Raw genomic sequence first — 27578 nt, 5'->3', positions numbered from 1 at the left:
TAATTCTATGGGGTCACCGACAAAAACATAAACAGCGGTCCTATAGCAACACGTGACATACATTCTCCACGTCGTGAAAATAGCACTTTTAGTGATCAAAGCGTGCCGTTCCATGAGAGATGCAGTTCTTTTTCAACTGGAAGCAATAAGCCCGATCAGTCCCCCATGACTAAAACATAAACAGGACATTACACTAATCACTCCTTTGTTTTGGGTTATGTTAAGCTAAAACAATTAGACTGATCCATATTTCCATATTGCCAAGTCCGATTCTTGAAGATCAAGGAGTATTTAAATTAATTGGAATGACTGGAAATCTGACAGACTTTGGTTTGTAATATAAGTATATAGCCTAATCATTTTACCATCTGCATTGAAGTAGAAAGCAATGGGTAACAAGACTACATAACCCATAAAGTAAAATGCAACATCCATTTCCTGGCCAGCTATGTAAACTCTAACATTGATTTATCCTGCAATAGATGTCGTTCAATTGGTAATATTCATTTGTGTCTTCTTCTAATGCCTCTTAAGGGGAGCGTAATCTGAAAGTAACTGAAAGTAATCCGATTACTTTACTGAGTTTGGGTAATCCAAAAGTTACGTTACTGATTACAATTACAATGGACAGGTAACTAGTAACTGTAATGGATTACATTTAGAAAGTAACCTGCCCAACCCCCTATCCGTCATCAAGTGTCCCTCATGTTCAAAGTAAGGCTTTCAAATCATGTCAGCAGCCAGTGATATCTGTAGAGCCAGCAGTGGTACTGTACAGTACACCTGATACAACTTAACTTGATTGGTAGATCTGGTCCAAGCGGATCGTACTTCCCTGAATCCTGGCCGGTAAACAGTGCTGTAACTGAGTAGCATAAGCCTATCAGTGTGTGTGTGTGTGTGTGTGTGTTTGTTTGTTCGTGTGTATGTGTGTGTGTGTGTGTGTGTGTGTGTGTTGTGTGTGTGTGTGTGTGTGTGTGTGTGTGTGTGTGTGTGTGTGTACAGAGAAACAGTCAGTTGGATGTCCTGTGAAAGGAGCAACCCGTCACATTACACTACCAACATCACTACCAACATCACTACCAACATCATGAACAGCGTCAGACCGTGCCAGGAGTGTGTCAGGTGTCGAGGTGGCACAGAGGGCCAGCCAGGTGTGTATGTGTGTGACATCGTTCCCTGCCTCCAGAGCCTAGAGGGTGATGCCGCCTTGGCAATGCCATCTGACGGCGCAAGAAGCACTCAAAATACATTGTCAAGCATTCCAAATGTTTTAGGTTTGATTCTGGTGCAAAATGGCTTCTTTGGCATCACATAGTGGGATATGAGTACATTTAGGAAAATTCTATATCAGTGTGTAACATAATTGCCCATTTAATCTCAAAGTACTGTAAACAGTCAACTTTATGAAATGTGGGCCTGACAAACATCACAACCAAGGTTGTTTGTAAGATCAGTAAAGGGTTGTTGGTCGTCGTTCCTTCGGGGGATGTGAATGACCATAATGCCTCTTTAAACATCAACATAACTAAGGCCCTGGGTGGGATACAATGGTGTGAAATGGGATCCTGTGGAGGGACAGGGGTCAAGCCAGCCAGCAGAGTAATAACACTCTGGAGTGTGCCAGATGGATTTAGTTGTTTTTAAGCCAGGGTTGAACAGGCAGAAGACAGATATAGGGATGAGAGGAGGAGGGAGGTGAGCGGAGGTGAGCGGAGAGGAGAGGAGAGAAGAGGGGAGAGGAGAGGAGAGGAGGAGGGGGGAGAAAGAGGAGAGGAGAGGAGAGGGAGGAGAGGAGAGGGAGAGGAGGAGGAGGAGGGAGAACAATATTGGTCCTCTGTAGCTCAATTAGTAGAGCATGGCGCTTGTAACGCCAGGGTAGTGAGTTCGATCCCCGGGACCACCCATATGTAAAAATGTATGCACACATGACTGTAAGTCGCTTTGGATAAAAGCGTCTGCTAAATGGCATATTATATATTATATTGAGAGAGGGAGGTTAGAGGAGAGGAGAGAGGGAGGTGAGAGGAGAGGAGAGAGGGAGGTGAGAGGAGAGGAGAAGAGAGGAGAGAGCTGGCCCATGCAGCCAGATAATAGACTAAGATAGTATCAATTACCTGACACCATTCACACCATTCTGTGAACACTCAATAGTGCACTGAAGCCAAATGAAGTGGGTTAAGATGGCATCTCACGGAGACATAACATACGCCGTTTGATTGACTTCCTGAGGACGTCGTGGAATACCTTCAATACTGGCCACTAGGGGCAACAGTGAGCACTATTACCATCCCATGACTCTGGATCCGAAGGTCACGTGTTCATTCCCAGTGGTAGACACTTATTTTGTATTGTTTTGTTTTAACCCTGTCCCAAACCTTAACCCTTAAATCAAATAAAATCAAGCTTTATTTATAAAGCACATTTAAAACATGGAAAGCAGGAAAAAAATAATAAAACACTTTTAGAAAATAAAAGCTGAAACAATCATAAGATTTTAAAAAATTATGAATGACACAAACTGAACGACTAAAAAGGAAAAGCTAATCTAAAAAGATGTGTTTTAAGATCTCTTTTAAATACTGTATGTCCACAGTTTCTGCCACCCTTAGGATCTCTGGCAGGCTATTCCAGAGGCTGAGGGCATAATTAACTTGTAAAAACCTTCGAAATTTGACGTTTGGAGAACTGTGGATAAAGGTCAACATCTGATGTCAAATTGGTAAAACCGTAAGATCTTGTTGCAATTTGAGCTACTCCAGGAAGTGACGTTGCAGGCTAGCTCAGTGCTGCCCCCTCTCATTGAGTAACTCAAGTTGAAGGCCGAACGGGGTACTGCAGGCTTCTATTAGCAACTAAATTATCCTTATAAGTTCTTCTGTGTGCGATTTTAAAATAATTGGTTCCAGGACATACATCTGGTGTATTAGAAACAATTATTGGTACCAACTTCTAAGCATTTTATTTACAAGAAGATTGACCACGAACATTGCCATGTTTCCATTCACTATAATGGGGGATCCCCTTTTCTGCTAACAATGCCTGCAGTACCGCAGTCGGCCTTGAACTTCCGAGGCTTCAAGGAGAGGGGGCAGTCGTTCTCCCACGGTGTGTCTGTACGTGTCCGTACTTATACCTGTGTGTGTGTGTAGCCTACCCATGTTTGTGTCCGTACTCTGTACCTGTGTGTGTTTCTATACACTGGGTAATATGACTCAGCGGTGTAACTGGAGCCTGCTCGCTCCCACCTGAGTGTTAAATTATTTAAGGTGCTTTGGATAACAACCTGATCACCTCCAGGATCTATTATATCTACCTACTACCAGCGCCCCCGCTCGCCCCTGCTGCCCCGCTCGCCCCTACTGCCCCCTCTTACCCCTACTGCCCCCGCTCGCCCCTGCTGCCCCCTCTTACCCCTACTGCCCCCTCTTGCCCCTACAGCCCCCCTCTTGCCCCTTGCCCCCTACTGCCCCCTCTGCCCCTCTTTGCCCCTACTGCCCCCCTCTTACCCCTACTGCCCCCGCTCGCCCCTGCTGCCCCTCGCCGCCCCTGCTGCCCCGCCGCCTTACTGCCCCCTCTCTCCCTACTGCCCTCTTACCCCTACCCCCTCACCCCTACTGCCCCCCTCTGCCCCTACTGCCCCCTCTTGCCCCTGCTGCCCCTGCGCTCGCCCCGCTGCCCCCTCACCCTGCTGCCCCCTCTTCCCTACTGCCTCGCTCCCTACAGCCCCCTTCTCGCCCCCCTCTTGCCCTTACTGCCCCGATCGCCCCTGCTGCCCCCGCTCGCCCCTGCGCCCCTCGCCAGCTTACTGCCCCTCTTGCCCCTACTGCCCCCTCTTCCCTACTGCCCCTACCCCCCTGCCCCCTTGCTCCCTCTGCCCCCTCTTACTCCCTACTGCCCCCTCTTACCCCTACAGCCCTCTGCCCCTACAGCCCCTCTTGCCTCTTTCCCCTCTTGCCCCTGCTGCCCCCTCCGCCCTGCTGCTCCCCCGCTTCGCCCCTGCCCCCCTCTCCCCCTGCTGCCCCCGCCGCCCTGCTGCCCCGCCGCCCCTGCTGCCCCCGGTCGCCCCTGCTGCCCCCGCTCGCCCCTGCTGCCCCGCCCCCGCCCCGCCCCTGCGCCTCCCCGCCCCTGCTGCCCCCCCGCCCCTGCCCCGCCTCTGCCCCCCTTGCCCCTACTGCCCCTCTTTCCCCACTGCCCCCCTCTTGCCCCTACTGCCCCCTCTTACCCCTACTGCCCCCTCTTCCCCTACTGCCCCCTCTTGCCCCTACTGCCCCCTCTTGCCCCTGCTGCCCCCGCTCGCCCCTGCTGCCCCCGCTCGCCCCTGCTGCCCCCTCTACCCCCTACTGCCCCCACTTGCCCCGCTGCCCCGCCTCGCTGCCCTGCTCGCCCCTGCTGCCCCCTCTTACCCCTACTGCCCCCACTTGCCCCTGCTGCCCCGCTCGCCCCTGCTGCCCCGCTGCCTGGTCACAATACGACAAGCCAGAGAGAGAGAGAGAGAGAGAAAGGGGAGCGAGAGAGGATAGTAGTGGAGAACAGACATTTACATTTACATTTTAGTCATTTAGCAGACGCTCTTATCCAGAGCGACTTACAGGAGCAATTAGGGTTAAGTGCCTTGCTCAAGGGCACAAGTAGAACAGAGGAGAAGAGATGAGGAGAACAGAGGAGAAGAGATGATTAGAACAGAGGAGAAGAGATGAGGAGAACAGAGGAGAAGAGATGAGGAGAACAGAGGAGAAGAGATGAGGAGAACAGAGGAGAAGAGATGAGGAGAACAGAGGAGAAGAGATGAGGAGAACAGAGGAGAAGAGATGAGTAGAACAGAGGAGAAGAGATGAGTAGAACAGAGGAGAAGAGATGAGGAGAACAGAGGAGAAGAGATGAGTAGAACAGAGGAGAAGAGATGAGTAGAACAGAGGAGAAGAGATGATTAGAACAGTGGGGAAGAGATGAGGAGAACAGAGGAGAAGAGATGAGGAGAACAGAGGAGAAGAGATGAGGAGAACAGAGGAGAAGAGATGAGGAGAACAGAGGAGAAGAGATGAGGAGAACAGAGGAGAAGAGATGAGTAGAACAGAGGAGAAGAGATGAGGAGAACAGAGGAGAAGAGATGAGGAGAACAGAGGAGAAGAGATGAGTAGAACAGAGGAGAAGAGATGATTAGAACAGAGGAGAAGAGATGAGGAGAACAGAGGAGAAGAGATGAGGAGAACAGAGGAGAATAGATGAGGAGAACAGAGGAGAAGAGATGAGGAGAACAGAGGAGAAGAGATGATTAGAACAGTGGGGAAGAGATGAGGAGAACAGAGGAGAAGAGATGAGGAGAACAGAGGAGAAGAGATGAGTAGAACAGAGGAGAAGAGATGAGTAGAACAGAGGAGAAGAGATGAGTAGAACAGAGGAGAAGAGATGAGTAGAACAGAGGAGAAGAGATGAGGAGAACAGAGGAGAAGAGATGAGTAGAACAGAGGAGAAGAGATGAGTAGAACAAAGGAGAAGAGATGATTAGAACAGTGGGGAAGAGATGAGGAGAACAGAGGAGAAGAGATGAGGAGAACAGAGGAGAAGAGATGAGGAGAACAGAGGAGAAGAGATGAGGAGAACAGAGGAGAAGAGATGAGTAGAACAGAGGAGAAGAGATGAGGAGAACAGAGGAGAAGAGATGAGGAGAACAGAGGAGAAGAGATGAGTAGAACAGAGGAGAAGAGATGAGTAGAACAGAGGAGAAGAGATGAGGAGAACAGAGGAGAAGAGATGAGGAGAACAGAGGAGAAGAGATGAGGAGAACAGAGGAGAAGAGATGAGGAGAACAGAGGAGAAGAGATGAGGAGAACAGAGGAGAAGAGATGAGTAGAACAGAGGAGAAGAGATGAGGAGAACAGAGGAGAAGAGATGAGGAGAACAGAGGAGAAGAGATGATTAGAACAGAGGAGAAGAGATGATTAGAACAGTGGGGAAGAGATGAGGAGAACAGAGGAGAAGAGATGAGGAGAACAGAGGAGAAGAGATGAGGAGAACAGAGGAGAAGAGATGAGGAGAACAGAGGAGAAGAGATGAGGAGAACAGAGGAGAAGAGATGAGTAGAACAGAGGAGAAGAGATGAGGAGAACAGAGGAGAAGAGATGAGGAGAACAGAGGAGAAGAGATGAGTAGAACAGAGGAGAAGAGATGATTAGAACAGAGGAGAAGAGATGAGGAGAACAGAGGAGAAGAGATGAGGAGAACAGAGGAGAATAGATGAGGAGAACAGAGGAGAAGAGATGAGGAGAACAGAGGAGAAGAGATGATTAGAACAGTGGGGAAGAGATGAGGAGAACAGAGGAGAAGAGATGAGGAGAACAGAGGAGAAGAGATGAGTAGAACAGAGGAGAAGAGATGAGTAGAACAGAGGAGAAGAGATGAGTAGAACAGAGGAGAAGAGATGAGTAGAACAGAGGAGAAGAGATGAGGAGAACAGAGGAGAAGAGATGAGTAGAACAGAGGAGAAGAGATGAGTAGAACAAAGGAGAAGAGATGATTAGAACAGTGGGGAAGAGATGAGGAGAACAGAGGAGAAGAGATGAGGAGAACAGAGGAGAAGAGATGAGGAGAACAGAGGAGAAGAGATGAGGAGAACAGAGGAGAAGAGATGAGTAGAACAGAGGAGAAGAGATGAGGAGAACAGAGGAGAAGAGATGAGGAGAACAGAGGAGAAGAGATGAGTAGAACAGAGGAGAAGAGATGATTAGAACAGAGGAGAAGAGATGAGGAGAACAGAGGAGAAGAGATGAGGAGAACAGAGGAGAAGAGATGAGGAGAACAGAGGGAGAAGAGATGAGGAGAACAGAGGAGAAGAGATGAGGAGAACAGAGGAGAAGAGATGAGTAGAACAGAGGAGAAGAGATGAGGAGAACAGAGGAGAAGAGATGAGGAGAACAGAGGAGAAGAGATGATTAGAACAGAGGAGAAGAGATGAGGAGAACAGAGGAGAAGAGATGAGTAGAACAGAGGAGAAGAGATGATTAGAACAGTGGGGAAGAGATGAGGAGAACAGAGGAGAAGAGATGAGGAGAACAGAGGAGAAGAGATGAGGAGAACAGAGGAGAAGAGATGAGTAGAACAGAGGAGAAGAGATGAGGAGAACAGAGGAGAAGAGATGAGTAGAACAGAGGAGAAGAGATGAGTAGAACAGAGGAGAAGAGATGAGTAGAACAGAGGAGAAGAGATGAGTAGAACAGAGGAGAAGAGATGAGGAGAACAGAGGAGAAGAGATGAGTAGAACAGAGGAGAAGAGATGAGTAGAACAAAGGAGAAGAGATGATTAGAACAGTGGGGAAGAGATGAGGAGAACAGAGGAGAAGAGATGAGGAGAACAGAGGAGAAGAGATGAGGAGAACAGAGGAGAAGAGATGAGGAGAACAGAGGAGAAGGGATGAGGAGAACAGAGGAGAAGAGATGAGGAGAACAGAGGAGAAGAGATGAGTAGAACAGAGGAGAAGAGATGAGGAGAACAGAGGAGAAGAGATGAGGAGAACAGAGGAGAAGAGATGATTAGAACAGAGGAGAAGAGATGAGGAGAACAGAGGAGAAGAGATGAGTAGAACAGAGGAGAAGAGATGATTAGAACAGTGGGGAAGAGATGAGGAGAACAGAGGAGAAGAGATGAGGAGAACAGAGGAGAAGAGATGAGGAGAACAGAGGAGAAGAGATGAGTAGAACAGAGGAGAAGAGATGAGTAGAACAGAGGAGAAGAGATGAGTAGAACAGAGGAGAAGAGATGAGTAGAACAGAGGAGAAGAGATGAGGAGAACAGAGGAGAAGAGATGAGTAGAACAGAGGAGAAGAGATGAGTAGAACAGAGGAGAAGAGATGATTAGAACAGTGGGGAAGAGATGAGGAGAACAGAGGAGAAGAGATGAGGAGAACAGAGGAGAAGAGATGAGGAGAACAGAGGAGAAGAGATGAGGAGAACAGAGGAGAAGAGATGAGTAGAACAGAGGAGAAGAGATTAGGAGAACAGAGGAGAAGAGATGAGGAGAACAGAGGAGAAGAGATGAGTAGAACAGAGGAGAAGAGATGATTAGAACAGAGGAGAAGAGATGAGGAGAACAGAGGAGAAGAGATGAGGAGAACAGAGGAGAAGAGATGAGGAGAACAGAGGAGAAGAGATGAGGAGAACAGAGGAGAAGAGATGAGGAGAACAGAGGAGAAGAGATGAGTAGAACAGAGGAGAAGAGATGAGGAGAACAGAGGAGAAGAGATGAGGAGAACAGAGGAGAAGAGATGAGTAGAACAGAGGAGAAGAGATGAGGAGAACAGAGGAGAAGAGATGAGTAGAACAGAGGAGAAGAGATGATTAGAACAGTGGGGAAGAGATGATTAGAACAGAGGAGAAGAGATGAGTAGAACAGTGGGGAAGAGATGAGTAGAACAGAGGGGAAGAGATGATTAGAACAGAGGAGAAGAGATGAGTAGAACAGAGGAGAAGAGATGATTAGAACAGAGGAGAAGAGATGAGTAGAACAGTGGGGAAGAGATTATTAGAACAGAGGAGAAGAGATGAGTAGAACAGAGGAGAAGAGATGAGGAGAACAGAGGAGAAGAGATGAGGAGAACAGAGGAGAAGAGATTAGGACACCTGCCACCTTCTCTTTGTGGTGTGTTGATTTAAACACACAGAATAAATCATCATGCTTCTGTATCACTCACAGACGCCACAACTACTGTTTATATTTATTGTACCTCCCAAAGACACCACAACTCTTGTTTTTATATACAGTATCTCTCACAGACGCCACAACTCTTTTTTTTTTTTTTTTACTGTATCTCTCACAGATGCCACAACTCTTGTTTTTATTTACTGTATATATCACAGACGCCACAACTCTTGTTTTTATTTACTGTATCTCTCACAGACGCCACAACTCTTCTTTGTATTAACTGTAACTCTCACAGATGCCACAACACTTGTTTGTATTTACAGTATCTCTCACAGATGCCATAACTCTTGTTTTTATTTACAGTATCTCTCACAGACGCCACAACTCTTTTTTGTATTTACAGTATCTCTCACAGACGCCATAACTCTTGTTTTTATTTACAGTATCTCTCACAGAGGCCACAACTCTTGTTTGTATTTACAGTATCTCTCACAGACGCCACAACTCTTGTTTGTATTTACAGTATCTCTCACAGACGCCATAACTCTTGTTTGTATTTACTGTATCTCTCACAGACGCCACAACCCTTCTTGTTCTTTACTGAATCTCTCATAGTCACCACAACTCTACTTTTTATTTACTGTATCTCTCAAAGACGCCATAAGTATTTTTGATATTTATTGTATGTCTCACAGATGTCACAACTCTTGTTTTATTTACTGTATCGCTCAAAGACGCCATAAGTATTTTTGATATTTATTGTATGTCTCACAGATGTCACAACTCTTGTTTTATTTACTGTATCGCTCAAAGACGCCACAAGTCTTTTTTATATGTATTGTATGTCTCATAGACTTCACAACTCTTGTTTTATTTACTGTATCTCTCACAGACGCCACAACTGTTGTTTTTATTTACTGCATCTCTCACAGACGCCACAACTCTTCTGTGTACTTACTGTATCTCTCACAGACGCCACAACTCCTGTTTTTATTTACTGCACCTCTCACAGACGCCACAATTCTTGTTTATATTTATTTTATCTCTCACAGACGCCACAACTCCTGTTTTTATTTACTGTATCTCTCACAGACGTCACAATTCTTGTTTATATTTACTGTATCTCTCACAGACCCCACAACTCTTCTTTGTATTTACTATATCTGTCACAGACGCCACAACTCTTGTTTTTTATTTACAGTATCTCCACAAATGCCACAACTCTTCTTTTTATTTATTTTATCTCTCACAGACGCCACAACTCTTGTTTTTATTTACTGTATCTCTCACAAATGCCACAATTCTTGTTTATATTTATTCGATCTCTCACAGACGCCACAACTCTTGTTTTTATTTACTGCATCTGTCACAGACGCCACAACTCTTATTTGTATTTACTGTATCTGTCACAGACGCATCAACTCTTGTTTTTATTGACAGTGTCTCTCTCAAACGCCACAACTCTTCTTTTTATTTACTGTATCTCTCACCGACGCCAAAACTCTTGTTCATATTTACTGTATCTCTCAGCGACCCCACAACTCTATTTTGTTTTTACTGTATCTGTCACAGATGCCACAACACTTCTGTATATTTACTGTATCTCTCACAGACGCCACAACTCTTGTTTGTATTTATTGTATCTCTTACAGACGCCACAACTCTTGTTTTTAGTTACAGTATCTATAACAGACGCCACAACTCTTGTTTTTATTTACTGTATCTTTCACAAATGCCACAACTCCTGTTTTTATTTACTGCATCTCTCACAGACGCCACAACTCTTGTTTATATTTATTGTATCTCTCACAGATGCCACAACTCTTGTTTTTATTTACAGTATCTATAACAAATGCCACAACACATGTTTGTATTTACAGTATCTCTCACAGACGCCACAACTCTTGTTTTTATTTAAAGTATCTCCACAAATGCCACAACTCTTCTTTTAATTTATTTTATCTCTCACACACGCCACAACTCTTGTTTATATTTACTGAATCTCTCACAGACGCCACAACTCTTATTTGTATCTGTCACAGACTCCACAACACTGGTTAGGATTTACAGCATCTCTCACAGATGCCACAACTCTTGTTTTTATTTACTGCATCTCTCACAGACGCCACAACTCCTGTTTTTATTTACTGTATCTCTCACAAATGCCACAACACATGTTTGTATTTACAGTATCTCTCACAGACGCCACAACTCTTGTTTTTATTTACAGTATCTGCACAAATGCCACAACTCTTCTTTTTATTTATTTTTACTCTCACAGACGGCACAACTCTTGTTTATATTTACTGAATCTCTCACAGACGCCACAACTCTTGTTTGTATCTGTCACAGACTCCACAACACTTGTTAGGATTTACAGCATCTCTCACAGATGCCACAACTCTTGTTTTTATTTCCTGCATCTCTCAAAGACACCACAACTCTTCTGTATATTTACTGTATCTCTCACAGACGACACAACACTTCTTTGTATTTTCAGTATCTCTCACAGACGCCACAACTTTTGTTTATATTTATTGTGTCTCTCACAGACGACACAACACTTGTTTTTATTTACAGTATCTATAACAAACGCCACAACTCTTGTTTTTATTTACTGTATCTCTCACAAATGCCACAACTCCTGTTTTTATTTACTGTATCTCTCACAGACGCCACAACTCTTATTTGTATTTACTTTATCTGTCACAGACGCCACAACACTTGTTTGTATTTACAGTATCTCTCACAGACGCCACCCCACACTTGTTTGTATTTACAGTATCTCTCACAGACGCCACAACTCTTGTTTTTATTTACAGTATCACTCACAAACGCCACAACTCTTCTTTTTATTTCCTGTATCTCTCACAGACGCCACAACTCTTGTTTTTATTTACAGTATCTATCACAGACGCCACAACTCTTGTTTTTATTTACTGTATCTCTCACAAATGCCACAACTCCTGTTTTTATTTACTGTATCTCTCACAGATGCCACAAATCTTGGTTTTATTTACTGTATCTATTACAGACGCCACAACTCTTGTTTTTATTTACTGTATCTCTCACAGACGTCAAAACTCTTGTTTATATTTACTGTATCTCTCACAGACGCCACAACTCTTGTTTTTATTTACTGCATCTCTCACAGACGCCACAACTCTTGTTTTTATTTACTGTATCTCTCACAGACACCACAACTCTTGTTTTTATTTAATGTAACTATAACAGACGCCACAACTCTTGTTTTTGATTTACTGTATCTCTCACAAATGCCACAACTCCTGTTTTTATTTACTGTATCTCTCACAGTCGCCACAACTCTTATTTGTATTTACTTTATCTGTCACAGACGCCACAACACTTGTTTGTATTTACAGTATCTCTCACAGACGCCACCCCACACTTGTTTGTATTTACAGTATCTCTCACAGACGCCACAACTCTTGTTTTTATTTACAGTATCACTCACAAACGCCACAACTCTTCTTTTTATTTCCTGTATCTCTCACAGACGCCACAACTCTTGTTTTTATTTACAGTATCTATCACAGACGCCACAACTCTTGTTTTTATTTACTGAATCTCTCACAAATGCCACAACTCCTGTTTTTATTTACTGTATCTCTCACAGATGCCACAAATCTTGGTTTTATTTACTGTATCTATTACAGACGCCACAACTCTTGTTTTTATTTACTGTATCTCTCACAGACGTCAAAACTCTTGTTTATATTTACTGTTTCTCTCACAGACGCCACAACTCTTGTTTTTATTTACTGCATCTCTCACAGACGCCACAACTCTTGTTTTTATTTACTGTATCTCTCACAGACGCCACAACTCTTGTTTTTATTTACTGTATCTCTCACAGACGCCACAACTCTTCTTTGTATTTACTATATCTGTCACAGACGCCACAACACATGTTTGTATTTACAGTATCTCTCACAGACGCCACAACTCTTGTTTTTATTTACAGTATCTCCACAAATGCCACAACTCTTCTTTTTATTTATTTTATCTCTCACAGACGGCCCAACTCTTGTTTATATTTACTGAATCTCTCACAGACGCCACAACTCTTGTTTGTATCTGTCACAGACTCCACAACACTTGTTAGGATTTACAGCATCTCTCACAGATGCCACAACTCTTGTTTCTATTTCCTGCATCTCTCACAGACACCACAACTCTTCTGTATATTTACTGTATCTCTCACAGACGCCATAACTCTTGATTTGATTTACTGTATCTCTCACAGACGCCACAACTCTTGTTTATATTTACAGTATCTTTCACAGACGCCACAACTCTTGTTTTTATTTACTGTATATCTCACAGACGCCACAACTCCTGTTTTTATTTACAGTATCTATCACAGACGCCACAACTCTTGTTTTTATTTACTGTATCTCTCACAAATGCCACAACTCCTGTTTTTATTTACTGTATCTCTCACAGATGCCATTAATCTTGTTTTTATTTACTGCATCTCTCACAGACACCACAACTCTTATTTGTATTTACTTTATCTGTCACAGACGCCACAACACTTGTTTGTATTTACAGTATCTCTAACAAACGCCACAACTCTTCTTTTTATTTCCTGTATCTCTCACAGACGCCACAACTCTTGTTTTTATTTACTGAATCTCTCACAGACGCCACAAATCTTGTTTTTATTTACTGCATCTCTCACAGACGGCACAACTCTTGTTTATATTTATTGTATCTCTCACAAACGCCACAACTCTTCTTTTTATTTACTTATCTCTCACAGACACCAGAACTCTTGATATTATTTACTGTATCTCTCACCGACGCCAAAACTCTTGTTCATATTTACTGTATCTCTCACAGACCCCACAACTCTTCTTTATTTTTACTGTATCTGTCACAGACTCCACAACACTTGTTAGGATTTACAGCATATCTCACAGATGCCACAACTCTTGTTTTTATTTACTGCATCTCTCACAGACACCACAACTCTTCTGTATATTTACTGTATCTCTCACAGATGCCACAACTCTTGTTTGTATTTACAGTATCTCTCACAGACGTCAAAACTCTTCTTTGTATTTACTATATCTATATCTATATTTTTGCTGCGTTATGAAAGGAACTAGACACGGACATGAATTATCTGTTTAGTGTGTTAACACACTCTTGGTAGTTTGTTGTAACCAAGTATTGGTGCTAAACTGTGTGTTATTGGATGCTAGCATGCTAGTTAGCTATGGCGTCATAGCTAGGCATCGTGGGCTGTTTTTGGGTAGTTACTGTAGGTTGGCATTGTTTTTCGGCGGTGCCGGGGGTAGCACGAAGCTAGCTAGCTAGCCGTTCTTCAAACAAAGTCAACACAGTGGCCATTGCTAGCTAGCCAACACGACCAGCTAACTGTACTGTAGTAGCTAAAATACAATATATTTGTGCTAGCTAGCCAACGTTTAATTATTGCTGCGTTATGATAGGAACTAGACACGGACACGAATTATCTGCTTAGTGTGTTAACACACTATTGGTGGTTTGTTGTGACCAAGTGTTGGTGCTAAACGGTGTGTTATTGGATGCTAGCATGCTAGTTAGCTATGGTGTCATAGTTAGCTAGCTGAATAAAGTGGGTTGAGTCTATTCCTTTAAACATTGAACCGCTGTGGTTCACAACAATTCTGATTTCTAATGGTGGAAGTTGGTAGAGTTTTTGTTCGGGTGGTTCAGTGAAACAATTATAGTTTCTGAGGTAGAAGTTTTTGGTGAGAGGGCCCTGCTCTCTCCTCTCCCTGATGTTTAGCTCATTTCATTCCGATCTCCTCTGCATTATTGTAGCCATTTGCTACAGCCTGTCAACTATGCCTCTGCCTATCCCTGTTCTCTCCTCTCTGCACAGGCTACACAAACGCCCCACACCGCGTGGCTGCTGCCTCTCTAACCTGGTGGTCCCTGCACGCACCCCACACCTGGAGTTCCAGGTCTCAGGCAGCCTCTGGAACTGCCGTTCTGCTGCCAACAAAGCTGACTTCATCCCAGCCTATGCTAACCTCCAGTCCCTCGACTTCCTGGCGCTGACGGAAACATGGATTACCACTGAAAACACTGCTACTCCTACTGCTCTCTCCTCGTCTGACCATGTGTTCTCGCATACCCCGAGAGCATCTGGTCAGAGGGGTGGTGGCACAGGAATCCTCATCTCTCCCAGTGGACATTCTAAATTTTTCCCCTAACCTCCTCATTTGAATTCCATGCTGTCACTGTCACTAGCCCATTTAAGCTTAATATCCTTGTCATCTATCGCCCTCCAGGTTCCCTTGGAGAGTTCATCAATGAGCTTGACGCCTTGATAAGTTCCTTTCCTGAGGATGGCTCACCCCTCACAGTTTTGGGGGATTTCAACCTCCCTATGTCTACATTTGACTCATTTCTCTCTGCCTCCTTCTTTCCACTCCTCTCCTCTTTTGACCTCACCCTCTCACCGTCCCCCCCTACTCACAAGGCAGGCAATACGCTTGACCTCATCTTTACTAGATGCTGCTCTTCTACTAATCTCACTGCAACTCCCTCCATGTCTCCGACCACTACTTTGTTTCCTTTTTCTCTCGCTCTCCTCCCACACTACTCACTCTGCCCCTACACAGATGGTAATGCGCCGCCGCAACCTTCACTCTCTCTCTCCCACTACTCTCTCCTCTTCCATCCTATCATCTCTTCCCTCTGCTCAATCCTTCTCCCTCCAATCTCCTGATTCTGCCTCCTCAACCCTCCTCTCCTCCCTTTCTGCATCCTTTGACTCTCTGTGTCCCCTATCCTCCCGGCCGGCTCGGTCCTCCCCTCCAGCTCCGTGGCTTGATGACTCATTGCGAGCTCACAGAACAGAGCTCCGGGCAGCGGAGCGGAAATGGAAGAAAACTAAACTCCCCTGCCGACCTGGCATCTTTTCACTCCTCCTCTCTACATTTTCTTCATCTGTTTCTGCTGCTAAGGCCACTTTCTACCACTCTAAATTCCAAGCATCTGCCTCTAACCCTAGGGAAGCTCTTTGCCACTTTTTCCTCCCTGCTGAATTCCCCCCACCCCCTCCTCTCTCTCTGTGGATGACTTCGTCAACCACTTTGAAAAGAAGGTTGACGACATCCGATCCTCGTTTGTTAAGTCTAATGACACTGCTGGTCCTACTCACACTGCCCTACCCTATGCTTTGACTTCTTTCTCCCCTCTCTCTCCAGATAAAATCCTGCGACTTGTGACTGCAGGCCGCCCAACAACCTGCCCGCTTGACCCCATCCCCTCCTCTCTTCTCCAGACCATCTCCAGTGACCTTCTCCCCTACCTCACCTCGCTGATCAACTCATCCTTGACCGCTGGCCATGTCCCTTCCGTCTTCAAGAGAGCGAGAGTTGCTCCCCTTCTCAAAAACCAACACTCGATCCCACTGATGTCAACAACTACAGACCAGTATCCCTTCTTTCTTTTCTTTCCAAAACTATTGAGCGTGCCGTCTTTAGCCAACTCTCTTGCTATCTCTCTCAGAATGACCTTCTTGATCCAAACCAGTCAGGTTTCAGGACTGGTCATTCAACTGAGACTGCTCTTCTCTGTGTCACGGAGGCTCTCCCGCACTGCTAAAGCTAACTCTCTCTCCTCTGCTCTTGTCCTTCTAGACCTGTCTGCTGCCTTTGATACTGTGAACCATCAGATCCTCCTCTCCACCCTCTCCGAGCTGGGCATCTCCGCGCGGCTCACTCCCTGGATTGCGTCCTACCTGACCGGTCGCTCCTACCAAGTGGCGTGGCGAAAGCTGTCTCCGCACCACGTGCTCTCACCACTGGTGTCCCCCAGGGCTCAGTTCTAGGCCCTCTCCTTTTCTCCCTATACACCAAGTCACTTGGCTCTGTCATATCCTCACATGGCCTCTCCTATCATTGCTACGCTGACGATACACAACTAATCTTCTCCTTTCCCCTTCTGATAACCAGGTGGCGAATCGCATCTCTGCATGTCTGGCAGACATATCAGTATGGATGACGGATCACCACCTCAAGCTGAACCCTGGCAAGACGGAGCTGCTCTTCCTCCCGGGGAAGGACTGCCCGTTCCATGATCTCGCCATCACGGTTGACAACTCCGTTGTGTCCTCCTCCCAGAGTGCGAAGAGCCTTGGCGTGACCCTGGACAACACCCTGTCGTTCTCCGCTAACATCAAGGCGGTGACCCGCTCCTGCAGGTTCATGCTCTACAACATTCGGAGAGTACGACCCTGCCTTACACAGGAAGCGGCACAGGTCCTAATCCAGGCACTTGTCATCTCCCGTCTGGACTACTGCAACTCGCTGTTGGCTGGCCTCCCTGCCTGTGCCATTAAACCCCTACAACTCATCCAGAATGCCGCAGCCCGTCTGGTGTTCAACCTTCCCAAGTTCTCTCACGCCACCCTCCTCCGCACACTCCACTGGCTTCCAGTTGAAGCTCGCATCCGTTACAAGACCATGGTGCTTGCCTATGGAGCAGTGAGGGGAACGGCACCTCTGTACCTTCGGGCTCTGATCAGTCCCTACACCCAAACGAGGGCATTGCGTTCATCCACCTCTGGCCTGCTGGCTCCCCTTCCTCTGCGGAAGCATAGTTCCCGCTCAGCCCAGTCAAAACTGTTCGCTGCTCTGGAACCCCAATGGTGGAACAAGCTCCCTCACAACGCCAGGACAGCGGAGTCACTCACCACCTTCCGGAGACATTTGAAACCCCACCTCTTTAAGGATTACCTGGGATAGGATAAAGTAATCCTTCTACCCCCCCAAAAAAAAAATTGTAAAGTGGTTTTCCCACTGGCTATAGGGTGAATGCACCAATTTGTGAGTCGCTCTGGATAAGAGCGTCTGCTAAATGACGTAAATGTGCCCTTGAGCAAGGCACTTAACCCTAATTGCTCCTGTAAGTCGCTCTGGATAAGAGCGTCTGCTAAATGACTAAAATGTAAATGTAAATGTAATATCTGTCACAGACGCCACAACACATGTTTGTATTTACAGTATCTCTCACAGACGCCACAACTCTTGTTTTTATTTACAGTATCTCCACAAATGCCACAACTCTTCTTTTTATTTATTTTATCTATCACAGACGGCACAACTCTTGTTTATATTTACTGAATCTCTCACAGACGCCACAACTCTTGTTTGTATCTGTCACAGACTCCACAACACTTGTTAGGATTTACAGCATCTCTCACAGATGCCACAACTCTTGTTTTTATTTCCTGCATCTCTCACAGACACCACAACTCTTCTGTATTTTTACTGTATCTCTCACAGACGCCATAACTCTTGATTTGATTTACTGTATCTCTCACAGACGTCAAAACGCTTGTTTATATTTACTGAATCTCTCACAGACGCCACAACTCTTGTTTGTATCTGTCACAGACTCCACAACACTTGTTAGGATTTACAGCATCTCTCACAGATGCCACAACTCTTGTTTCTATTTCCTGCATCTCTAACAGACACCACAACTCTTCTGTATATTTACTGTATCTCTCACAGACGCCATAACTCTTGATTTGATTTACTGTATCTCTCACAGACGCCACAACTCTTGTTTATATTTACTGTATCTTTCACAGACGCCACAACTCTTGTTTTTATTTACTGTATATCTCACAGACGCCACAACTCTTGTTTTTATTTACAGTATCTATCACAGACGCCACAACTCTTGTTTTTATTTACTGTATCTCTCACAAATGCCACAACTCCTGTTTTTATTTACTGTATCTCTCACAGATGCCATTAATCTTGTTTTTATTTACTGCATCTCTCACAGACACCACAACTCTTATTTGTATTTACTTTATCTGTCACAGACGCCACAACACTTGTTTGTATTTACAGTATCTCTAACAAACGCCACAACTCTTCTTTTTATTTCCTGTATCTCTCACAGACGCCACAAATCTTGTTTTTATTTACTGCATCTCTCACAGACGGCACAACTCTTGTTTATATTTATTGTATCTCTCACAAACGCCACAACTCTTCTTTTTATTTACTTATCTCTCACAGACACCAGCACTCTTGATATTATTTACTGTATCTCTCACCGACGCCAAAACTCTTGTTCATATTTACTGTATCTCTCACAGACCCCACAACTCTTCTTTATTTTTACTGTATCTGTCACAGACTCCACAACACTTGTTAGGATTTACAGCATATCTCACAGATGCCACAACTCTTGTTTTTATTTACTGCATCTCTCACAGACACCACAACTCTTCTGTATATTTACTGTATCTCTCACAGATGCCACAACTCTTGTTTGTATTTACAGTATCTCTCACAGACGTCAAAACTCTTGTTTATATTTACATTATCTCTCACAGACGCCACAACTCTTGTTTTATTTACAGTATCTCTCACAAACGCCACAACTCTTCTTTTTATTTCCTGTATCTCTCACAGAAGCCACAACTCTTGTTTTTATTTACTGTATCTCTCACAAATGCCACAACTCCTGTTTTTATTTACTGTATCTCCCACAGACGCCACAAATCTTGTTTTTATTTACTGCATCTCTCACAGACGCCACAATTCTTGTTTATATTTATTTTATCTCTCACAGACGGCACAACTCTTGTTTATATTTATTGTATCTCTCACAGACGCCAGAACTCTTGATATTATTTACTGTATCTCTCACCGACTCCAAAACTATTGTTCATATTTACTGTATCTCTCACAGACCCCACAACTCTTCTTTGTTTTTACTGTATCTGTCACAGACGCCACAACACTTGTTAGGATTTACAGCATCTCTCACAAATGCCACAAATCTTGATATTATTTACTGTATCTCTCACAGACGTCAAAACTCTTGTTTATATTTACTGTATCTCTCACAGATGCCACAGCTCTTGTTTTTATTTACTGCATCTCTCACAGAGGCCACAACTCTTCTTTATTTTTACTGTATCTGTCACAGACGCCACAACACTTGTTAGGATTTACAGCATATCTCACAGATGTCACAAATCTTGTTTTTATTTACTGCATCTCTCACAGACACCACAACTCTTCTGTATATTTACTGTATCTCTCACAGATGCCACAACTCTTGTTTGTATTTACAGTATCTCTCACAGACGTCAAAACTCTTGTTTATATTTACAATATCTCTCACAAACGCCACAACTCTTCATTATATTTCCTGTATCTCTCACAGACGCTACAACTCTTGTTTTTATTTACTGTATCTCTCACAAATGCCACAACTCCTGTTTTTATTTACTGTATCTCTCACAAATTCCACAACTCTTGTTTTTATTTACTGTATCTCTCACAAATGCCACAACTCTTGTTTATATTTACTGCATCTCTCACAGACGCCACAATTCTTGTTTATATTTTTTTATCTCTCACAAACGCCACAACTCTTCTTTTTATTTACTTTATCTCTCACAGACACCACAACTCTTGTTTTTATTTACTGTTTCTCTCACAAATGCCACAATTCCTGTTTTTATTTACTGCATCTCTCACAGACGCCACAACTCTTGTTTATATTTATTGTATCTCTCACAGACCCCACAACTCTTCTTTGTTTTTACTGTATATGTCACAGATGCCACAACACTTGTTAGGATTTACAGCATATCTCACAGATGCCACAACTCTTCTTTTTATTTACTTATCTCTCACAGACGCCACAACTCTTGTTTTTATTTACTGTATCTCTCACAAATGCCACAACTCCTGTTTTTATTTACTGTATCTCCCACAGACGCCACAAATCTTGTTTTTATTTACTGCATCTCTCACAGACGCCACAATTCTTGTTTATATTTATTTTATCTCTCACAGACGGCACAACTCTTGTTTATATTTATTGTATCTCTCACAGACGACAGAACTCTTGATATTATTTACTGTATCTCTCACCGACTCCAAAACTATTGTTCATATTTACTGTATCTCTCACAGACCCCACAACTCTTCTTTGTTTTTACTGTATCTGTCACAGACGCCACAACACTTGTTAGGATTTACAGCATCTCTCACAGATGCCACAACTCTTGTTTTTATTTACTGTATCTCTCACAGACGTCAGAACTCTTGTTTACATTTACTGTATCTCTCACAGATGCCACAGCTCTTGTTTTTATTTACTGCATCTCTCACAGAGGCCACAACTCTTCTTTATTTTTACTGTATCTGTCACAGACGCCACAACACTTGTTAGGATTTACAGCATATCTCACAGATGCCACAAATCTTGTTTTTATTTACTGCATCTCTCACAGACACCACAACTCTTCTGTATATTTACTGTATCTCTCACAGATCCCACAACTCTTGTTTGTATTTACAGTATCTCTCACAGACGTCAAAACTATTGTTTACATTTACTGTATCTCTCACAGATGCCACAACTCTTGTTTTTATTTACTGCATCTCTAAAAGACGCCACAACTCTTATTTGTATTTACTGTATCTCTCACAGACACCACAACTCTTCTTTATTTTTACTGTATCTGTCACAGACGCCACAACACTTGTTAGGATTTACAGCATATCTCACAGATGCCACAAATCTTGTTTTTATTTACTGCATCTCTCACAGACACCACAACTCTTCTGTATATTTACTGTATCTCTCACAGATGCCACAACTCTTGTTTGTATTTACAGTATCTCTCACAGACGTCAAAACTCTTGTTTATGTTTACAATATCTCTCACAAACGCCACAACTCTTCATTATATTTCCTGTATCTCTCACAGACGCCACAACTCTTGTTTTTATTTACTGTATCTCTCACAAATGCCACAACTCCTGTTTTTATTTACTGTATCTCTCACAAATTCCACAACTCTTGTTTTTATTTACTGTATCTCTCACAAATGCCACAACTCTTGTTTATATTTACTGCATCTCTCACAGACGCCACAATTCTTGTTTATATTTTTTTTATCTCTCACAAACGCCACAACTCTTCTTTTTATTTACTTTATCTCTCACAGACACCACAACTCTTGTTTTTATTTACTGTTTCTCTCACAAATGCCACAACTCCTGTTTTTATTTACTGCATCTCTCACAGACGCCACAATTCTTGTTTTTATTTACTGCATCTCTCACAGACGCCACAACTCTTATTTTTATTTACTTATCTCTCACAGACGCCACAACTCTTGTTTTTATTTACTGTTTCTCTCACAAATGCCACAACTCCTGTTTTTATTTACTGCATCTCTCACAGACGCCACAATTCTTGTTTTTATTTACTGCATCTCTCACAGACGCCACAACTCTTGTTTATATTTATTGTATCTCTCACAGACCCCACAACTCTTCTTTGTTTTTACTGTATATGTCACAGATGCCACAACACTTGTTAGGATTTACAGTATCTCTCACAAATGCCACAACTCTTGATATTATTTACTGTATCTCTCACAGACGTCAAAACTCTTGTTTACATTTACTGTATCTCTCACAGATGCCACAACTCTTGTTTGTATTTACAGTATCTCTCACAGACGTCAAAACTCTTGTTTATTTTTACATTATCTCTCACAGACGCCACAACTCTTGTTTTATTTACAGTAACTCTCACAGACGCCACAACACTTGTTTGGATTTACAGTATCTCTCACAAATGCCACAACTCTTGATATTATTTACTGTATCTCTCACAGACGTCAAAACTCTTGTTTATATTTACATTATCTCTCACAGACGACACAACTCTTCTTTATTTTTACTATATCTGTCACAGACGCCACAACACTTGTTAGGATTTACAGCATATCTCACAGATGCCACAAATCTTGTTTTTATTTACTGCATCTCTCACAGACTCCACAACTCTTCTGTATATTTACAGTATCTCTCACAGACGTCAAAACTCTTGTTTATATTTACTGTATCTGTCAAAGACGCCACAACTCTTGTTTTTATTTACAGTATCTCTCTACAAACGCCACAACTCTTCATTTTATTTCCTGTATCTCTCACAGACGCCACAACTCTTGTTTTTATTTACTGTATCTCTCACAAATGCCACAACTCCTGTTTTTATTTACTGTATCTCTCACAGACGCCACAAATCTTGTTTTTATTTACTGCATCTCTCACAGACGCCACAATTCTTCTTAGGATTTACAGCATATCTCACAGATGCCACAACTTCTTTTTATTTACTTTATCTCTCACAGACACCAGATTTCTTGATATTATTTACTGTTTCTCTCACCGACGCTCAAAACTCTTGTTCATATTTACTGTATCTCTCACAGACCCCACAACTCTTCTTTGTTTTTACTGTATCTGTCACAGACGCCACAACACTTGATAGGATTTACAGTATCTCTCACAAATGCCACAACTCTTGATATTATTTACTGTATCTCTCACAGACGTCAAAACTCTTGTTAGGATTTACAGCATATCTCACAGATGCCACAAATCTTGTTTTTATTTACTGCATCTCTCACAGACACCACAACTCTTCTGTATATTTACTGTATCTCTCACAAATGCCACAACTCTTGATATTATTTACTGTATCTCTCACAGACGTCAAAACTCTTGTTTACATTTACTGTATCTCTCACAGATGCCACAACTCTTGTTTGTATTTACAGTATCTCTCACAGACGTCAAAACTCTTGTTTATTTTTACATTATCTCTCACAGACGCCACAACTCTTGTTTTATTTACAGTAACTCTCACAGACGCCACAACACTTGTTAGGATTTACAGTATCTCTCACAAATGCCACAACTCTTGATATTATTTACTGTATCTCTCACAGACGTCAAAACTCTTGTTTATATTTACATTATCTCTCACAGATGCCACAACTCTTGTTTTTATTTACTGCATCTCTAAAAGACGCCACAACTCTTATTTGTATTTACTGTATCTCTCACAGACACCACAACTCTTCTTTATTTTTACTGTATCTGTCACAGACGCCACAACACTTGTTAGGATTTACAGCATATCTCACAGATGCCACAAATCTTGTTTTTATTTACTGCATCTCTCACAGACACCACAACTCTTCTGTATATTTACTGTATCTCTCACAGATGCCACAACTCTTGTTTGTATTTACAGTATCTCTCACAGACGTCAAAACTCTTGTTTATGTTTACAATATCTCTCACAAACGCCACAACTCTTCATTATATTTCCTGTATCTCTCACAGACGCCACAACTCTTGTTTTTATTTACTGTATCTCTCACAAATGCCACAACTCCTGTTTTTATTTACTGTATCTCTCACAAATTCCACAACTCTTGTTTTTATTTACTGTATCTCTCACAAATGCCACAACTCTTGTTTATATTTACTGCATCTCTCACAGACGCCACAATTCTTGTTTATATTTTTTTATCTCTCACAAACGCCACAACTCTTATTTTTATTTACTTTATCTCTCACAGACACCACAACTCTTGTTTTTATTTACTGTTTCTCTCACAAATGCCACAACTCCTGTTTTTATTTACTGCATCTCTCACAGACGCCACAATTCTTGTTTTTATTTACTGCATCTCTCACAGACGCCACAACTCTTATTTTTATTTACTTATCTCTCACAGACGCCACAACTCTTGTTTTTATTTACTGTTTCTCTCACAAATGCCACAACTCCTGTTTTTATTTACTGCATCTCTCACAGACGCCACAATTCTTGTTTTTATTTACTGCATCTCTCACAGACGCCACAACTCTTGTTTATATTTATTGTATCTCTCACAGACCCCACAACTCTTCTTTGTTTTTACTGTATATGTCACAGATGCCACAACACTTGTTAGGATTTACAGTATCTCTCACAAATGCCACAACTCTTGATATTATTTACTGTATCTCTCACAGACGTCAAAACTCTTGTTTACATTTACTGTATCTCTCACAGATGCCACAACTCTTGTTTGTATTTACAGTATCTCTCACAGACGTCAAAACTCTTGTTTATTTTTACATTATCTCTCACAGACGCCACAACTCTTGTTTTATTTACAGTAACTCTCACAGACGCCACAACACTTGTTAGGATTTACAGTATCTCTCACAAATGCCACAACTCTTGATATTATTTACTGTATCTCTCACAGACGTCAAAACTCTTGTTTATATTTACATTATCTCTCACAGACGACACAACTCTTCTTTATTTTTACTATATCTGTCACAGACGCCACAACACTTGTTAGGATTTACAGCATATCTCACAGATGCCACAAATCTTGTTTTTATTTACTGCATCTCTCACAGACTCCACAACTCTTCTGTATATTTACAGTATCTCTCACAGACGTCAAAACTCTTGTTTATATTTACTGTATCTGTCAAAGACGCTACAACTCTTGTTTTTATTTACAGTATCTCTCACAAACGCCACAACTCTTCATTTTATTTCCTGTATCTCTCACAGACGCCACAACTCTTGTTTTTATTTACTGTATCTCTCACAAATGCCACAACTCCTGTTTTTATTTACTGTATCTCTCACAGACGCCACAAATCTTGTTTTTATTTACTGCATCTCTCACAGACGCCACAATTCTTCTTAGGATTTACAGCATATCTCACAGATGCCACAACTTCTTTTTATTTACTTTATCTCTCACAGACACCAGATTTCTTGATATTATTTACTGTTTCTCTCACCGACGCCAAAACTCTTGTTCATATTTACTGTATCTCTCACAGACCCCACAACTCTTCTTTGTTTTTACTGTATCTGTCACAGACGCCACAACACTTGATAGGATTTACAGTATCTCTCACAAATGCCACAACTCTTGATATTATTTACTGTATCTCTCACAGACGTCAAAACTCTTGTTAGGATTTACAGCATATCTCACAGATGCCACAAATCTTGTTTTTATTTACTGCATCTCTCACAGACACCACAGCTCTTCTGTATATTTACTGTATCTCTCACAAATGCCACAACTCTTGATATTATTTACTGTATCTCTCACAGACGTCAAAACTCTTGTTTACATTTACTGTATCTCTCACAGATGCCACAACTCTTGTTTGTATTTACAGTATCTCTCACAGACGTCAAAACTCTTGTTTATTTTTACATTATCTCTCACAGACGCCACAACTCTTGTTTTATTTACAGTAACTCTCACAGACGCCACAACACTTGTTAGGATTTACAGTATCTCTCACAAATGCCACAACTCTTGATTTTATTTACTGTATCTCTCACAGACGTCAAAACTCTTGTTTATATTTACATTATCTCTCACAGACGACACAACTCTTCTTTATTTTTACTATATCTGTCACAGACGCCACAACACTTGTTAGGATTTACAGCATATCTCACAGATGCCACAAATCTTGTTTTTATTTACTGCATCTCTCACAGACTCCACAACTCTTCTGTATATTTACAGTATCTCTCACAGACGTCAAAACTCTTGTTTATATTTACTGTATCTGTCAAAGACGCCACAACTCTTGTTTTTATTTACAGTATCTCTCACAAACGCCACAACTCTTCATTTTATTTCCTGTATCTCTCACAGACGCCACAACTCTTGTTTTTATTTACTGTATCTCTCACAAATGCCACAACTCCTGTTTTTATTTACTGTATCTCTCACAGACGCCACAAATCTTGTTTTTATTTACTGCATCTCTCACAGACGCCACAATTCTTCTTAGGATTTACAGCATATCTCACAGATGCCACAACTTCTTTTTATTTACTTTATCTCTCACAGACACCAGATTTCTTGATATTATTTACTGTTTCTCTCACCGACGCCTAAAACTCTTGTTCATATTTACTGTATCTCTCACAGACCCCACAACTCTTCTTTGTTTTTACTGTATCTGTCACAGACGCCACAAAACTTGATAGGATTTACAGTATCTCTCACAAATGCCACAACTCTTGATATTATTTACTGTATCTCTCACAGACGTCAAAACTCTTGTTAGGATTTACAGCATATCTCACAGATGCCACAAATCTTGTTTTTATTTACTGCATCTCTCACAGACACCACAACTCTTCTGTATATTTACTGTATCTCTCACAGATGCCACAACTCTTGTTTGTATTTACAGTATCTCTCACAGACGTCAAAACTCTTGTTTATATTTACAATATCTCTCACAAACGCCACAACTCTTCATTATATTTCCTGTATCTCTCACAGACGCCACAACTCTTGTTTTTATTTACTGTATCTCTCACAAATGCCACAACTCCTGTTTTTATTTACTGTATCTCTCACAAATTCCACAACTCTTGTTTTTATTTACTGTATCTCTCACAAATGCCACAACTCTTGTTTATATTTACTGCATCTCTCACAGACGCCACAATTCTTGTTTATATTTTTTTTATCTCTCACAAACGCCACAACTCTTCTTTGTATTTACTTTATCTCTCACAGACACCACAACTCTTGTTTTTATTTACTGTTTCTCTCACAAATGCCACAACTCCTGTTTTTATTTACTGCATCTCTCACAGACGCATCAATTCTTGTTTTTATTTACTGCATCTCTCACAGACGCCACAACTCTTGTTTATATTTATTGTATCTCTCACAGACCCCACAACTCTTCTTTGTTTTTACTGTATATGTCACAGATGCCACAACACTTGTTAGGATTTACAGCATATCTCACAGATGCCACAACTCTTCTTTTTTATTTACTTATCTCTCACAGACGCCACAACTCTTGTTTTTATTTACTGTTTCTCTCACAAATGCCACAACTCCTGTTTTTATTTACTGCATCTCTCACAGACGCCACAATTCTTGTTTTTATTTACTGCATCTCTCACAGACGCCACAACTCTTGTTTATATTTATTGTATCTCTCACAGACCCCACAACTCTTCTTTGTTTTTACTGTATATGTCACAGATGCCACAACA

At 42.1% G+C, this 27578-nt stretch overlaps 1 protein-coding gene across 1 annotated transcript in view; it reads left to right on the top strand.

Moving 5' to 3' along the window:
• Positions 1-3038: 3038 nt before the first annotated feature.
• Positions 3039-27578, top strand: part of LOC123482438 (vegetative cell wall protein gp1-like) — a 127822-nt gene continuing 103282 nt past the window's right edge. The window contains exons 1-2 of the mRNA XM_045210038.1: positions 3039-3108; positions 3301-4463. Coding sequence (XP_045065973.1) covers positions 3039-3108; positions 3301-4463 — 1233 coding nt within the window. The remainder of the gene's footprint in view (positions 3109-3300; positions 4464-27578) is intronic.

Source organism: Coregonus clupeaformis, chromosome 33, assembly GCF_020615455.1.
Source record: "Coregonus clupeaformis isolate EN_2021a chromosome 33, ASM2061545v1, whole genome shotgun sequence".
Taxonomy (NCBI): domain Eukaryota; kingdom Metazoa; phylum Chordata; class Actinopteri; order Salmoniformes; family Salmonidae; genus Coregonus; species Coregonus clupeaformis.
This window is presented reverse-complemented; position numbering and strand designations above follow the sequence as displayed.